Raw genomic sequence first — 15,874 nt, 5'->3', positions numbered from 1 at the left:
CAACACCTCCTTAAGATCTAACAGAAGAAGCACAATAGGAACACCATCAGAATCAGAGTTCAACTGGAAGGGACTTTGGAGGTCTTCTAGTCCACCCCTCTGCTTAAGCAGAGAACCTATACCATTTCAGACACGTGGCTATCCAGTCTCTTCTTAAAAACCTCCAGTGATGAAATATCCATGACTTCTGGTGGCAAGTTGTTCCAATGGTTAATTGTTCTCATTTTAATAAGTTTCTCCTTAATTCTAGGTTACTTCTCTCTGGTTCGTTTCCACTTTGTTTCTTGTACTGCCTTTCAGTGCCTTGGAAAATAAGTTGTGGCAGCCCCTCAAATACTGGAATACTGCTATCATGTCACCCTAATTCTATTCTTTAGAATAGCCAAACCTAAATCCTGCAGCCCTTCTTCATATCTTTTAGTCTCCAGGCCTTTAATCATCTTAATTGCTCTTCTTTGCACTTTTTCCAAAGTTCCAACATCCTTTTCGTAATGTGGTGGCCCAAACTGGATGCAGTATTGCAGGTATAGTCTAACCAAGGCTTTATAAAGTGGTATCTTCTGCTACATCCCCAAATCCCAGGGCTGGGGAAACAACAGCTGCGTTGCTTGGCAGCCCACCAGAAGACACACATCAGACAGCAGGAATCTCATTCCCGACCCGGACCCAAAAGCCCTGCACGTGCTCTGCCCACCACGGCTCTAAAAAGGAGCCCGAGGGGCTTTGTAGTACCGCAGAAGGCTGAGCCCACTCCACAGAAAGAACCCTGAAGTGTAGATTGAAATAAACGAACTCTATCTCTATGTTCCCCGTTTGGCCCGTCGTTTTTCTTAAAGCTGAAAAGGGCGCGGGGCAGTGCAAAGAGACCCGGCTTCCCAACCTTCTGGTCATCACCGGTTCCTTACAGATGCACCGAAAGGCCAGGGAAAAAGCGGGCAGTCAAAGTTATGGGCGATAAGCAAATGAGTGGTATGGGGGGCGGGGGAGGGATAAATAGGTAATGAAAATAACCTCTATCTTTGTCTCTACCACACACTTCAGGGGCTACTTCGATCACGACTGCTCAGGAGTCAGGAAATGCGGGGCTGATCTGGCTCACTTGCGGCACCGCCAGGCTTGTTGCTAGACCTGCACTCCGACAATGTAGCGCAGAAAAGAGGGGTGGGGAGTAGGGCATCATGCTGCAAATAGACCGGAAGCGGAGGACAAGGATAAGAACGGATGGCAGGAAGTTGGCCATGCTGGAAAAGTCGTTTTTCTAAAGGCCTTAGGGGACCGCCGCGGAGCTCTGACAGGAAATCCGCCATGCCTGGAAGGTCGCTGTGAAAGGACGTTGGAGGAACGACAGCGATGGACGGACAGGAAGTCGGCCATGACTAGAAGGACGTTTTCAATGGCATGGGAGACGGGCGCGGAGATCGGACAGGAAGTCGGCCATGCCTAGGTTTCTGCATAAGAAAGTTGGGGTTACGGCTAAGGAGAAATGACAGGAAGTCGGCCATGACGAGAAGGTCTCCCCCTCCAACCAGGCACTAGGGGAGCGGCAGCGGAAGTCCACCATAATGGGATGGTCGCTGTGAAAGGAAGTGAGGAAAGCGTGTGAGAGAAGACAGGAAGTCGACCATGTTGGGAAGGTCGATATCGAGGCAGAAGCCGGCAGCCATGCAGAGAAGGTAACACAATTATTAGGCAAGTGAATATTTTGACCGCATCATCACCCATACAGAGACAGACAGCTATAACGGACATTTTTTTCCAAAAGCATGTAAAAGGATTTCATTCTGACTGAAATTTCACAAAATGGCAAATAAAAGCTTCCTGTTTTGAACATGAAAGTCGAAACGTGGGAACTTTTAAGACTTGTGGACTTCAACTGAGGAATTCTGGGAGTTGAAGTCCACAAGTCTTAAAAGTTCCCAAGTTTGGACACCCCCGTTTGAGCATCTGGAACAGGATCTTGTGCTTTGGTGATAAGCTTCCCGAATGCTCAAAATGGTTCAAAATGGAATTTTTCTTATGGACCCAAAGCTTTTTGTTGTCCCACTGCATTTAAAACATTTCTTTTAAAAGTACACTTTCTCTGCAGGGCTGCACGTTTTTTACCCAGAAAATAATTTGGTGTTGAACTAGAACAGAGAGATGGTTAACAGTTTATGGATGATTTGGGTGCAATCGGTTCTCTCTACTTGCTGGATGTATCAGTGCTGACGCTATGGGGGAAAACTGAAGGACAAAATGTAGATCAAATGACAAATACTGAGAAAGAGAAAGGAGACTTCAATGACCTGATATTGTCTTATTTTTCTTTCTATCTTTTTCTTTCTTTCTTTCTAATCTATCTATCAATCTGGTATCTATCTATCTGTCTATCTATATGGTATCTATCTATCTATCAATCATATATAAAAATGGCTGTGTGTGTTCTAGCATAACTCTGGAACGCCTTGAGCAATTTTAACCAAAGTTGGTACACAGATGACTTACTCTATGGAAACAAATACTGTGGATGGGGAGGGGGGGGGAGACACTCCTAACAACCCTTAGGGTGTGTGTTCTGTTAAGATACAGCCTGTTGTGCCTTAAAATGGCTTCTCCTGTACAGCACAGTGGAATTGCCATGGTAATAGCTTCACAATCCTCCACAAGGGGGCTCCCTCTAGTAAGGGGAAAAATCCAACGTTAAAAATTAATTTGGTCTGGACATTTCCCTCCTATAAATAAATACCCAGACAACGCTGGGTTATCAGCTAGTTCAGAATAAAATCCTGGTCTGGAGAGCTTTAATGGGTGCCTGATTCAATCTTTGTCATCTTGGAATAATAGATCTCAAACAAGATTTTGATCAAAATGATGTCTGCTAAAATCTTTAAACATCCTACTACATAAAGGCAGGCTACTGTTGCATTCAGTATTGGAATTCCGAAAATCAATACTTGCATGTTAAAAAGAAAACAAACACATGATTCAAGTTAGACCTGTAACATTTTATTCTTTCTCAGCTATGCTTTCCTATCATGCACCAACAAGTATTCTTATCTAATTGTTTAGAGCAATGCTTGTTCCATATGCAGAAAACACATTACGAAGCACCCTGATTATGTAAACAAATCAAAATATTTCAGAAGAATTAAATTTGGGTCCTTAAAAATATCTGGAAATTTAGCTTTACTCCTGATTGGCTGATGTTATGCATTAAGCTAGGGGTGCAAAGTGTGGCACACAGATCTGTCCTACGAAGGGAGGGAAACAAGAATCGCTTACTAGTGTCTGTGCATGATTAAAAGAAAACGGTAATCCAATGCATGATAGATAATGTCTTGCACTACCAAAATTGTTACCATGTGCCACACAGGATTCACCTTATTTTATGGCATAAGAGATCCGTTTGCATCCAAAGAATACTTGAGGGAGCCCTGCAGGAGGGAGGTTCAAGACTCCCTCCTTCCGGCCTTTGGCTTGAAGAAAGAACAAGGAGAGCTTAGCTTTTACCAACGATGGTAAATGCCTTTGCTTCACCAATTCATAACATCAAGCATTTTTTTTCAGTGACCAAGTAACAAGGATTTCTCCCTTCAGTTATGGATGTTCCAGCAGCGTCCACTCCCCAAAGTCCAGGACAAATCCACCACCCAGTGGTGGTCCTCCCTTAGTTGTTCATGAACCCCTTCAAGAGATCTTCAGAGAGTTCCACCAGTGGGAACTCCGGGGAGGGAATGTCCAAGGGGGGAAGGCTGGGGATGGGAATGTCCTTGCCCTTCCCAGCACTGACAGCCAATTTCTGCCAGGGGGTGGTGGTGGCGGCGGCGGAGGCGGCGGCAGATTCCGGAAGCTGCTGGAGGCCCCACAGCTCTGACTTCTCCACAAAGTCAGCATCTGCATCCAGCTCCTTTTCCAGTGGGGACTTCAGCAGCCTGGCTCGCTCCGCTTTTAGCTGCCGGTTCTCCCGCCTCAGTCTCTCATTGTCAGCAAACAGCATCTCCACGTGCTGCTCCAGGACTGCGATTTTGGTGGCCTGCTCCTCCATTTTCATCTTGTCGTCCTTTGGAGGCCTGCTCTTCACGCAGGTGTCGGGGGAAGGCTCCTTCCTCTTCTGAAGCAGAAAGAGCAGAGTGTCCGGATCCCTGTCCAAGACCCCCTGGAAGCCCTTCATCTCCTTCTCCAAGGGGGCCCTGTACTTGAGGCTGGCCGGCGTTCCATGCTGGTCCTCGGGGTCCTCCGCTGAGGGCTTAGTAGAGCTCTGCAGGTGGGCCACGCTCTCTTTGTCCACAAGAGGGCGCACTTTCAACCTTTCGTCCCTTTGCGTCCTTTTCCATCGCTCTTGGATAAGGGGGATCTGTTTCAGGTGGCTCTTCCTTTGCAACTCCAGGGATAACTGGGCCTGCCAAGGAACAAAAAGGATAAGTCTTCTTGATCAGCCTCTCAGGGAATAAAATGAGTTTTGGCATCCAAAGAACCACAAGTCCTAGAGCTCCCACCAGTGGGCCCAGTTTTAGAAGCCAGTTGGGCATAAAACATCTGTTTTATGAATTCTGTTGTCTGAATTCTTAAGCCATTGCTTTTAATCAGAAAAACAAACTCTTTTCCCCCACAATGTCAAGCTAAGTTAGACCCTGAGTTGGACCTGCCTTCCATTGAGGACCTGTACACTGCACGAGTCAAAAAGGGGGCCATGAAAATATCTGCAGACTCCTCATATCCTGGACATAAATTGTTTAAACTTCTCTCCTCAAAACGACGTTATAGGGCACTGCGCACCAGAATAACTAGATACAAGGACAGTTTTTCCCCAAACGCCATCACTCTGCTAAACAATTAATTCCCTCAACACTATTAAACCATTCACTAAAGCTCCATTACTATTACTAGTAATCTTCTCATCATTCCTGTTACCTATCTCCTCCCACTTATGACTGCAGGACTGTAACTTTGTTGCTTGTATCCTTATGTTTCCTGATTGCTTATTTGGACCCTATGACTATCATTAAGTGTTGCATCTTATGATTCTTGACTTAATGTTTCTTGTCTTGTGCACCTAAGGCAAATTCCTTGTGTGTCCAATCACACTTAGCCGATAAAGAATTCTATTCTATTCTATTCTATTCTTATTCTACTCTATTCTATTCTGAGTTAGAACCAAACTTTTTCTATGCATGAAGAATTTGCTAAATCATAAATCTGGCTTCTGTCCCCTTTTTTCCTAAAACAAAGTTCATCTTTATGCCAAGCAAGCAATGACAAGGCATCAGGTCAGCCCTCCCCACCCCAGACTTTCCCTCCAGACTGCAGCTAAGAAAGGCTGGTCTTCCTTCCTGGAGAAGCTGCCACGGACCCAGATGGCGAGTTCCATAGGAATGAAGAGCCCCACTGCCTGATGTGGCTGAGCAGTGACCTTCTTTCCCCCTGATGGCTGCCCAGTTCCTGCACAAGACTGCAGGTGGTGTGGAATATTTGCGCTTGGGTAGAAAACCAACTGACCCACTTCGGCAGGGTACCAATTGCTACTGTGCTTCTCCCAAAATAAGACAGGGTCTTATTTTCTTTTGAACCCCAAAATAAGCGCATGGTCTTATTTTCGGGGAGGTCTTATTATTTTTGAGGTGCAGGAGGCGGCGAGCGTGGTCACCTCATAGCTGCTGCTGTGTTGCACATCGCTGAACCTGCTGCTCTTTTTGCGGCGGCCGTTGGCGTGACAGAAGGGGCGTGGTGGCTAGGGTTGTGGGAGCGGCCGTTAGGTAAGGGCATGTGGGGTGCATGGGGCATGTTCCCCCCTCCCTTCCACCCCCTCCGGCTTCATCTAACCTCGTGTTATTTGTGTAGCAAGCCACCAAAGGAAATGGAGGGGACCGGCTATGAATGCAGTTATATATTTTCAGGGGATGTCTTATTTTCAGAGAAACAGGGTAGTAACTGGCTTGTGAAGCCCTTCTCCCAGATACAGCCATTCTTCCCTCCTCCCAAGATAGTCACATTTTGTGCAAAAAAAACAAGACAGGAGACAAATCATCGTATATGGATGCATTGCAGCTTCTCTTTGATACTTTTCTACTGGATTTAGTTATTTCTTCCTTTGTATGCTACCTTATTTTTTACACACAACTGAAGGTGCCGAACAGCCCCAACACACCTTCTTCCTCCTTCAATTTTCCCCACAACAATCACCACAGACCTGTGAGTTGGAGCTGAGAGGGAGTGACTGGCAGAAGGTCCCCCAGCTTTCATAGCTAAGGCAGGACTCGAACTCACGATCTTTGGTTTTCTAGCCTGGTGCTTTACCTATAAGATCAAACTGGCTATTGATATAGCAATAAATATGCGAGGCATACAAGCCATAACCACCCCCACCCTCCCAATATCTGTTCTTTTCTAAGTGCTAAGCTCACCCAAATTAGTCCTTGACTTTCAACCATTCATTTAGCAATTATTCAAGGTTACAGCAATGCTGAAAATGTGACTTATGACCAGTCCTCACAGTTACGACCACTGCGGTCACGATCAACCCTCAGACACTTGCCAAGCAGTATGTATTTAAAATGGTTACAGGGTCCTGGAGTTACATGATCACCACAGGTGATCTTCCTAGCTGAATTCCAACAAGCAAAGTCAACGGAGGAAGCCGAGATTCTCTCAACAAGCATGGTGATTTGTTTAACAACTTCAGGGGGGGAAACGCTGTAAAATTGGCACAACTTGCATAATGGCTGCATCGTTTAGCAGTGGAAGTTCTGGTCCCAAATGAGGTCAAAAGTCGAGGACTAATCTGGCTTTTCGCTGGACAGTTTGAACAAGACTTCCTTTCAGGTTGTGCCATTTCTTTTTCATTTCCCACTTACTATGTCCTGCCCCCCCCCCCCACACACACACATAAAAGGGTCAGCTGCAACCCAGGTTCCGGGTTGGGATCACAGTCACCCCTAGAACGGTTCACTGCTAGAACAACCATTGTGGAGGGAAACCTCACCTGATCTGATTGAGTCAACTTCATAGCTTCCAGAAGATATGCTGCAAAACACACAAAATAGTGACAAGAGTTTAGAGAGGCCGCTTTGCGCAGCTGCACTGGGTGACCTCGGTCGGGCAGGGCTTCTGCAGCCCCTTGACACAGAGAGAACGCCCAAGGGAGGACAGGAGGTGCCTTCTTCTTTTGAAAGGAGCCTCCCCCCCACCCCCCATGACAACTTTTGACAAGTGAATGAAAAATCATTTTTATTTCCAAACGTGAATCTTCAAGCTGTACGTGAAGTACAACTTGGCAGCCAAACTGCTTTCTGCCACCCCTTTAAAAGCAGCATTGCAAGGAGACCTTCACGCTCTGAACTGGGAGTGTTAGGACAATGGACTGAACTGTTGACTCCCTGTAAGAACTGTGATTCCGGTTCCGATGATATACTTATTTTTTCATGGATAAAAAGGTAAAGGTTCCCCTTTCTGACACTAGGGGGTGATGCTCATCTCCATTTCAAAGCCGAAGAGCCAGTGCTGTCCGAAAACATCTCCGTGGTCATGTGGCCGGCATGGCTAAACAGCAAAGACACACGGAACGCTGTTCCCTTCCCACCAAAGGTGGTTCCTATTTTTCTACTTGCATTTTTCCATGCTTTTGAACTGCTAGGTTGGCAGAAGCTGGGACAAGTAATGGGGGCTCACTTTTTCATGCCCCTTTTCATTTATATCATTTATATCCCACCTTTATTATTTTGATAAATAACCCAAACCGGAAAACACAGCTAATACTCCTTCCTCCTCTTATTTTCCAAAAACAACCAACCCATGAGGTGAGGTGAGAGAGAGAGCAACTGACCAGTCATCCAGCCACCATCCAACCCAAAGGCAGGACTAGAAACCAGTTTCCTGGTTTCTAGCCTGATGCTTTCACCACCACCACCACCCAACCTTTCACTGTGATCCTTATCCCTGACCAGCAAGGATCTTGCCTACTTACCGCACCTTTTGCACTGGCTTAGCTTCCGTCCTAATAGGGATGCCTGGGGATGGGGGTTCAAACAAACACCCACCATGGCTCACCTGCTGCCTTTTGGTGACATGAAACGGCTTCTTCGTACTTCCCTGCAGCCAGCAAATGGTCAGCTTTTCTGCTCTGCTGATGAGCCTAAAAAAAGCCAAACCTTTAAAATACCTGGAGGGGATGCCGCTGCTTGAATGCCTCTAACAAGAGAGATTTGCAGATTAACTGACCCCCGTGGGATGACATGTACATGAATTGCTTTCTACCAAGGAAGCTAAAACATTTACCTGCCCAGATGTCCACTGTCTGGGCACAAAGCTAAGAGAACTTGCAAAGTGGCTCACAAGGCAGGAGAAGCAATGTAAAACAAGAAAAGCAAAAGGAGACACACACACAGAGAACCCTTGTGAAATAGGAACATCTCATCCAGAGACTCCAGAGATATTTCACAAGAAGAGTCCTACACTCACAACAGGCTATGCCGCCTACGATCTGACCTAAGTGTAATACACAAAATTGTCTGCTAAAATGTCCTACCTGTCAACGGCTACTTCAGCTTCAACCATAATACATGGACAAACAACAGATACAAACTTAACGTAAACTGCTCCAAATTCAATTGCAGAAAATATTATTTCAGCAAGAGAGTGGTCAATGCCTGGAATGCTCTACCTGACTCTGTTGTAACATCCTCAAACCCACATTATTTTAACCGTAAGACTGTCTACTGTTGACCTCACCCCATTCCTGAGAAGTCTGTAAGGGGGTGTGCATAAGTGCACCAGTGTGCCTACCGTCCCTGTCCTAATGTCCCCATTTATTCGTACCCATTGACTGTGTTCATATTTATATTTATGCTTATACCTGTTATTTTTTTACATGTTTGGCAAACTAAATAAATAAATAAAAAACCTGGGCTGGGCCTCTAAACTGACATCATTCACACCCCATGTTCTCTATTCATGCAATATTATTGCTCCAAAATATTTTAATTTGTTAACTTAAAACATAATTTAAATGTTTGCTTATAAACAGTTTTCTGGGTTCCTAAAGCACAATAACCCCCCCTTCAACACCTAAAATTTATCTCCAAAATAGGTTAAGACAGATCTTACAGATGGTCCCCAACTGAATTTCCATCATAGGTTATGATGGCTGTTGAGGCCCCCACACAACCAACCTGATTTTACAATCTTTATTGCAGCACTCATTAAGCAAACACCCTGGTTGTTAAGCAAGTCAATGTGTTCCTATGGGGACCAGTTTTATTACTTAGCTGCTTATCATGCAACCGAGGAACGTTGCAACTGGCCATAAAGGGAAGTCGGGTTGCCAGGCGCCTGAAATGGCAGCCATGCGATCACAAGTGTCGTGTATGAGCTCCGGAATTGGATGGTAAGAACCTTTTGAGGTCCACTGTAGAGTCAAACCGTAACTAAGTGAGAACCACCTGCACTGTGACCCCAATGGGCATCTGACCACTGCATTTCTGCCTCAAGATGTGGTTTTTCTGTGTCATCTCCAAAGGTCCTCCCGGAGACCGGATCACAACACTCCAACTGGACGATGGGTGATCAAGGCCTGCATCGCTGCTGCTGCGGGCAACATTACAAGAAGCCTCTCTGCCTTCCTCAGAGATGGAAGGACAGGAAAGGACGCTTTGCCCTTCCCAGACCCATCCCATCCGCCATGAAATCAGCCAGGAGGGCTGCAGGTCGACCCCATCAGGAGGACCAAAATTTAGACTCTCAAGGGCTCCGTCCATTTCCACAAAGGGATCACAAAACTTGATGGCCGGACAATGAGCCAATCCCCAGCCAAGAAAAGAAAGAAACAACTTTGTCGACATATCTCCCCTTCATCATCTGGTAAAAGTAAAGGTTCCCTTACACTTGCTAGTTGTTCCCAACTCTGGGGGGGGGGTGCTCATCTCCATTTCAAAACTGAAGAGCCAGCACTGTCCAAAGACATCTCTGTGGTCATGTGAATGGCATGACTCAACGTCGAAGGCGCAGGGAACGCTGTTCCCTTCCCATTGGGAAGGGTTCCTATTTTTCTACTTGCATTTTTACATGCTATGGAACTGCTAGGGTGGCAGAAGCTGGGACAAGTAATGGGAGCTCACTCAGTTATGCCGTACTAGGGATTCGAACTGCCGACCTTCTGATCAACAAGCTCAGCGTCCCAGGCAAGCATAGTAGACCACAAAAAGGGGCCAGGATTCTTCCCAGGAGGTTGCCCGGATAGGAACCTCTCCTAGCGGCACCATAGGCCCAGCAGTATCCTGTGGGCACCGAGTCAGGCGGCCTCCCCTCAGAGGCACTGGGACCCTGGGGGGGGGCACCAAGAGAGCCGCCTGACTGCCCAGCGTCTCGACGGCCGCCTGAGCAGGACCCTCTTCTGACCGGCAGCCCCGACGTCAAGGCCGGCCAGGCTCCGCGCCCACCACCCCGCGACCTCCCCGCCTGCCCCGGAGCCCCGTTTCCCGGGAGGAAGACACCTTAAATCCCCGCCTTTCCGCCCCTCGGGAGCTCCGGCCGTCCCTCCCTCCGTGCTTGGTTGCTCCTGGTCCGGGTTTACAACCCCGGGCCGGCCACGGAGCCCTCGGGGAAGCCCCGGGCCGGCTGGATCTCCCTCCTGGCGGCCCTCACCAAGTTGAGCGGCGCCTCCATCGCCTCCATGGGCGGCTGCGGCGACATCGGCGGCACCAGGCGGGCCTTCCCGCCGCCCCGCGGGGGTCTCTCTCTCTCTCTCTCTCTCTCTCTCAGCCGCGCTTCCGCCTGCCACGACGTCACTGCGCGCGCCGCCCGCCGCCGCCAATTGCCAAGCAGCCACGTTGTCACTGCACGCGCCGCCAATCGCCAAATAGATACGACGTCACCGCGCGCCTGTTATTGGCAGCTCCCTCTTCGATTGGCCCGGCTCATACTGACATCACCCCGAGTGAGCCTCAGCAGGCGGCCTCCAGCTCTTTCGCCTCGAGGTCTGCTCGGGGAAACGTCCCGGAGGAAGGCGGATTCCGTACTGGCTTTGTCCGGCTATTTCAGCGTCGTTCCGACCAGGCTTCCAAAACCCGAGCGCTCCCCAGCTGCCAGGAACATCGGGCCCCGCGGGGAGTTGTAGTTCCGCCCGAGGCCGCTGGGAGTCGCCCTTTTGCCGCAGGAGAGCGGAGGCAGCGAGAGGGGGCCGGAATGAGCGGCCCTGCTCTGGCGGGAGGGAGTGGGCTATTTCCGCCCCACGAGAAGGGAGGGGTTGCCTCCTGGGTGGGGGAGGGGGGGGTTGGCATCCCTGCGTCCCAGAGGAACGTTTGGGTGGAAAATCTGACCTGCGTTCTGAAACAGGTATACATTTTAGAAAAAAGCTTTCCATATCTTGGTTGCCTTTGAATTTAGCAATAGCAATAGCAATAGCAGTTAGACTTATATACCGCTTCATAGGGCTTTCAGCCCTCTCTAAGCGGTTTACAGAGTCAGCATATCGCCCCCACAGTCTGGGTCCTCATTTTACCCACCTCGGAAGGGTGGAAGGCTGAGTCAACCCTGAGCCGGTGAGATTTGAACAGCCGAACTGCAGAACTGCAGTCAGCTGAAGTAGCCTGCAGTGCTGCATTTAACCACTGCGCCACTTCGCCTATAAATTGAATTGAATGAAGCCCATATATTCTAAATAATTTTAGAATTTATTCATTTAATTAATGAATAATAAAAAATAAATAAAAAAGCTAGAACAAAGTCTATTTGCAAGGGTGTCTAAACTTGGGAACGTTAAGACTTGTGGACTTTAACTCCCAGAGTGGAATTCTGCGAGTTGAAGTCCACAAGTCTTAAAAGTTCCAGAGTTTGGACATGCGAGTAAAGCACCCCATTGAATTAGGCGAAATTTACATCTGAAGAAAGTTAACACCTAACCCCTTCCTAGGAGAATAAAATATTTTGAAGAATATTTAAAAAGGCAGAATATAATATTTTCCTGGACGAGAGAAGGAAAAACAGTTTTTTAAAGACAAAAAAGCAGCTCCCTGCAGCTTCCTGCCCCTAGGAGATATTGGTGCACATTAAGACTGAGGCAACCTATCTTCAAGACAATTAGACCTTCAGTTCCAGGGTGATGGGATTAAGATAGGACCCCTCAGGGCATGATAGGATTAGCCCTCTACCCATCTGAAAGCAGAGCTCAATGCATTGCAAAATCACCTGGAGAAATTACATCAACCCAAGGCTCCACCAAACTTGATTCAAACAAACATGGGACTCCACATGGGAGTCTGACAGCAACCAATAGAATACATGTCTTTCCCACAGGAACAGGAAGCTCAAGGGCAAGGCCCAAGAGAAGGTATAAATAATACTCAGTCTCCATGTGGCCATATACCTAGAATCACACGTGCTTGGTGGTACTGCTTCACCATTAAACCATCTTTCCAAACAGCTTCCGTGTTTCCAGAGTCTTTCTCCTCACTTGGACTGAACCCAGATGGACATTTCTTCCAACACATCGTAAAACTTACAACTTGAGAAACTATTTTATGCCTGAAAAAAATCCCATCTGCCCCCTCCCCAGTTCAAACTGTTGCGAATTTGAGACCTGACTTTTTTGAGCCAGAACTTTCTAGAACAGGGGTCTCCAACCTTGGCGACTTTAAGCTTGGAGGACTTCAACTCCAGTTGAAGTCCTCCAGGCTTAAAGTCACCAAGGTTGGAGACCCCTGTACTAGAAGAGGTTTGAGCCTTACGGATCCCTGTCTTTTTCTCTCCCACTAACGCATTCAGTGTGTAACGTTTTCCACACTGTGAAGCAAACTCTTTCCTACACAGAGCCCTCTGTATTCCTCTTGCTTGGAGGTTTTGCAGCTGGCCAAAGTGTGTCCTTTTTCTGTGTTCATAACTACCTTTGGAGTGTGAATTTGGCTCTGGCAAACCTGAGTTTTCTTCACCAGCTGACATTCTTCAGTTGCTCAGTTCCACAGAATGCATCAGGGAAAGATGCACTTGCAACAACAACAAAAAGTTGCATTTTTCTTCTGTTGCCTACAATTTATTTTTAACACATTTGTACTGCTGGCCATCTCACATACAAAACAATAAAAAACAATAAAGACTTTAAAAAAAAACTCAAGTTTTCAGGGCTGCACAGATCCCAGCAAGGCCCCAGCAAGCCTAAACTTTGGAGAGAAGAAGAAGGGTCTTTTCCCGGGCCTTACAGATGGGGACCCCAGTCTCTCCTGATGGATCTTACAGGACAGGTATGGTCCTGTAGGTGTTCTGACCGAGGCTTCCCAAGAGCATGAAGCAAACACCTTGTCCCGACAAAAATCCCTTTTATTAATTGACTCTCATTAATTTACGCTCATTCACATCCAGCAAAGTCTTTCAAGGGAGGATTTACAGTTACAGACCTTATCTGGCTTGGAGAGCTGCCAGACTGATAGCTGTAAAACTTGGCAAGAGTCTCAGAGGGTCACGAACCAACGAAGCAAACTAATTGTCTCCTGCAAACTCCACTCCCCTTTTGCTCCTCTTATTTCCTCTGGGAGGGGACATTCATTGTCCACCTGTGGCCTTACTCCCAAGACAACCCCCATTCTTTAGCTTTCCCTTCGTCTGGCAACTCTGCAAATGCGCACATTGGGAACAGGCTCCAGCTGTTCATCTGCCTCACTGATGACTGACTGAAGGCAACTGAAAACTGTCAGACGGCCTTGGTCCCCTCTCTGCCTCCGACACAGAGCCCTCATCAGAGCCTTCCCCAGACTCCAGGACTGGCGCATGTTCCACTCTCCAACGTCTTCATTGTCTGAATCTGCTGCCAGCTCTGCTGGCAGGCCACAACAGCAGGATATTTATCTGGAAATCCGACTCACTTTGCTTGTTAAAGGCACATTGTTATTATCTGGCTGTAGACTAATGCATTCTAGTTAGATTCTATGGAGGAAATTATTAGCTACACTGGCAGTTAAATGACTACACTCAGGCTACTTACAATGTTCTCAGCTTTATAAACTCCCATTGGCTATTGCTGATTAAATTAGGGATTAGGAATTAAGACAAAGCAGTTCCGTGCAGCTCCCTGTTCCCCCCCCCTCCTCCACACACACAAAAACAACTTCAGCTCCAGGGTGATGGGATATGGCCCTAAGGACATGATAGGATTGGCCCTCTACCCATCTCACCACATGGCACCTGGGAAGATTACATCACCCAGCAAAGCTTAATCAAGCCTGGGACTCAGGGCAGCCTACAGAGTTGCCCCTGCATGGGAGTCTGACAACCAATCAGAATGCAAGCTGAAATTCAAAAGCCCAGCAGAAGGCATAAAACTTTCTACACTATGGTGCTTACATTCCCTTGGGAAAGGGAGCCCATTTCAGCTCCTGCAGATGCAGCTGACTGGCTTCGGCTGTCCAAAGAGAGCAGGAAGGAGTTTGGAGATCAATTGATGACCCAGCTGAAATGGGGCAAGAGAAGTTCCTTAAAGGGTTCATTGAAGATCCATTTCAGATTCATACTTGAATCAGAGTCCTTACAAAAGCAAGGACTCTGATTCAAATTCGGTGGGGCCGCGAAAAAAAGGATTGTTGATAGACCCGTACAATCACTTGGAGATTAATAGAATAGAATAGAGTTGGAGGGGACTTTGGAGGTCTTCTAGTCCAACCCTCCACTCAGGCACGAAACCTTACACCACTTCAGACAAATGGTTATCCAACATCATCTTAAAAACTTCCAGTGTTGGAGCATCCACAACTTCTGGAGGCAAGTTGTTCCACTGATTAATTGTTCTAATTGTCAGAAAATTTCTCCTTAGTTCTAAGTTGTTTCTCTCCTTGATTAGTTTCCACCCATTGCTTCTTGTCCTGCCTTCAGGTGCTTTGGAGAATAGTTTGACTTCCTCTTCTTTGTGGCAACCCCTGAGATATTGGAACACTGCTATCATGTCTCCCCTAGTCCTTCTTTTCATTAAACTAGACATACCCAGTTCCTGCAACCTCCTTTTCATTAAACTAGATATACCAGTTCTTGCAACCTTTCTTCATATGTTTTAGTCTCCAGTCCCCTCATCATCATTGTTGCTCTTCTTTGCACTCTTTCTAGAGTCTCCACATCCTTTTTTACATTGTGGAGACCAAAACTGAATGCAGTACTCCACGTTTGGCCTTACCAAAGCATTATAAAGTTGTGTTAACACTTCACATGATCTTGATTCTCTCCCTCTGTTGGTGCAGCCTAGACCTGTGTTGGCTTTTTTGGTAGCTGCTGCACACGACTGGCTCATATTTACATGGTTGTCCACTAGGCATCCAAGATCCCCCTCTCAGTTACTATTGTTGAGCAAGGTACCACATATATTGTACTTGTGCAATTTTTTTTTTTGCTTAAATGTAAAACTTTAATACTTTCTGTCTCACTTAACATTTTCTGTCTCACTGAGTATCCCCCAGCTTTAAAATCTCTCCCACATTCAAGTGTGCAATTTGCCAGTAACTTTTGGGGGGAGAGAGATGGCGTAAAGCCCCATACAGGTGAATTCCTCACGAGGAAAGTTGTGCCAAGACAGTTGCTCTGTTAATGGTGCTGGAAAACATTCTACTAGCGATCTTCCATCGGGCCTCTTTCTAAGGTTCAGTATGGAAATGAAAGCTCATGGGATACTCGAGGTGAAAAACATTTCAGGTTTCAATCTAGGCACTGAAGAAATCAATTTAATCCATGGGAAAGTGTTGGCATTTCTTGTTTAATCGTCTTTGCGGAACCTGTGTGATTAAAATTGAGCAGGAGGTTGGACTAGAAGACCTCCAAGGTCCATTCCAACTCTGTTATTCGGTTACGAAAAATAAAGTAGGTCTTGAAGCCTTTATGAGTAAACTGGTTTTAAAAAGTGAGGGCAAATTAATGATTGCTGCAAATTAAGAGC

The 15,874-nt window shown here is 46.9% G+C and overlaps 1 protein-coding gene across 3 annotated transcripts; it reads right to left on the bottom strand.

The window, feature by feature from the left end:
- Nucleotides 1–2,963: 2,963 nt before the first annotated feature.
- NRBF2 (nuclear receptor binding factor 2) lies at nt 2,964–11,099 on the bottom strand. Of its 3 annotated transcripts, XM_032232065.1 has the most exons (4): nt 10,615–11,098; nt 8,023–8,107; nt 6,959–6,999; nt 2,964–4,378 (listed from the first exon to the last, which is right to left on the bottom strand). In XM_032232065.1, the coding sequence occupies exons 1-4, from the start codon at nt 10,660–10,662 to the stop codon at nt 3,647–3,649; spliced, it is 906 nt and encodes a 301-aa protein (XP_032087956.1). In that variant the 5' UTR covers nt 10,663–11,098; the 3' UTR covers nt 2,964–3,646. The 3 variants fall into 3 exon arrangements, with proteins under 3 accessions (XP_032087956.1, XP_032087957.1, XP_032087955.1); XM_032232066.1 differs by lacking the exons at nt 6,959–6,999; nt 8,023–8,107 and having other exon boundaries at nt 10,615–11,099; XM_032232064.1 differs by lacking the exons at nt 8,023–8,107; nt 10,615–11,098 and having other exon boundaries at nt 6,959–7,470.
- Nucleotides 11,100–15,874: the final 4,775 nt, after the last annotated feature.

Source organism: Thamnophis elegans, chromosome 15 (genome assembly GCF_009769535.1).
Source record: "Thamnophis elegans isolate rThaEle1 chromosome 15, rThaEle1.pri, whole genome shotgun sequence".
NCBI lineage: Eukaryota > Metazoa > Chordata > Lepidosauria > Squamata > Colubridae > Thamnophis > Thamnophis elegans.
The sequence above is the reverse complement of the archived record's forward strand: the minus strand, read 5'-3'. Positions and strand labels throughout refer to the sequence as shown.

Excerpts from the sequence above, each read along its gene's own strand:
- NRBF2 (XM_032232064.1), bottom strand. The coding sequence starts at position 7,201 with ATGATTTTTCATTCACTTGTCAAAAGTTGTCATGGGGGGTGGGGGGGA. Across the intron at positions 4,379-6,958 it reads AGTTGACTCAATCAGATCAG|GCCCAGTTATCCCTGGAGTT; the intron begins GTGAGGTTTCCC and ends GTTCCTTGGCAG.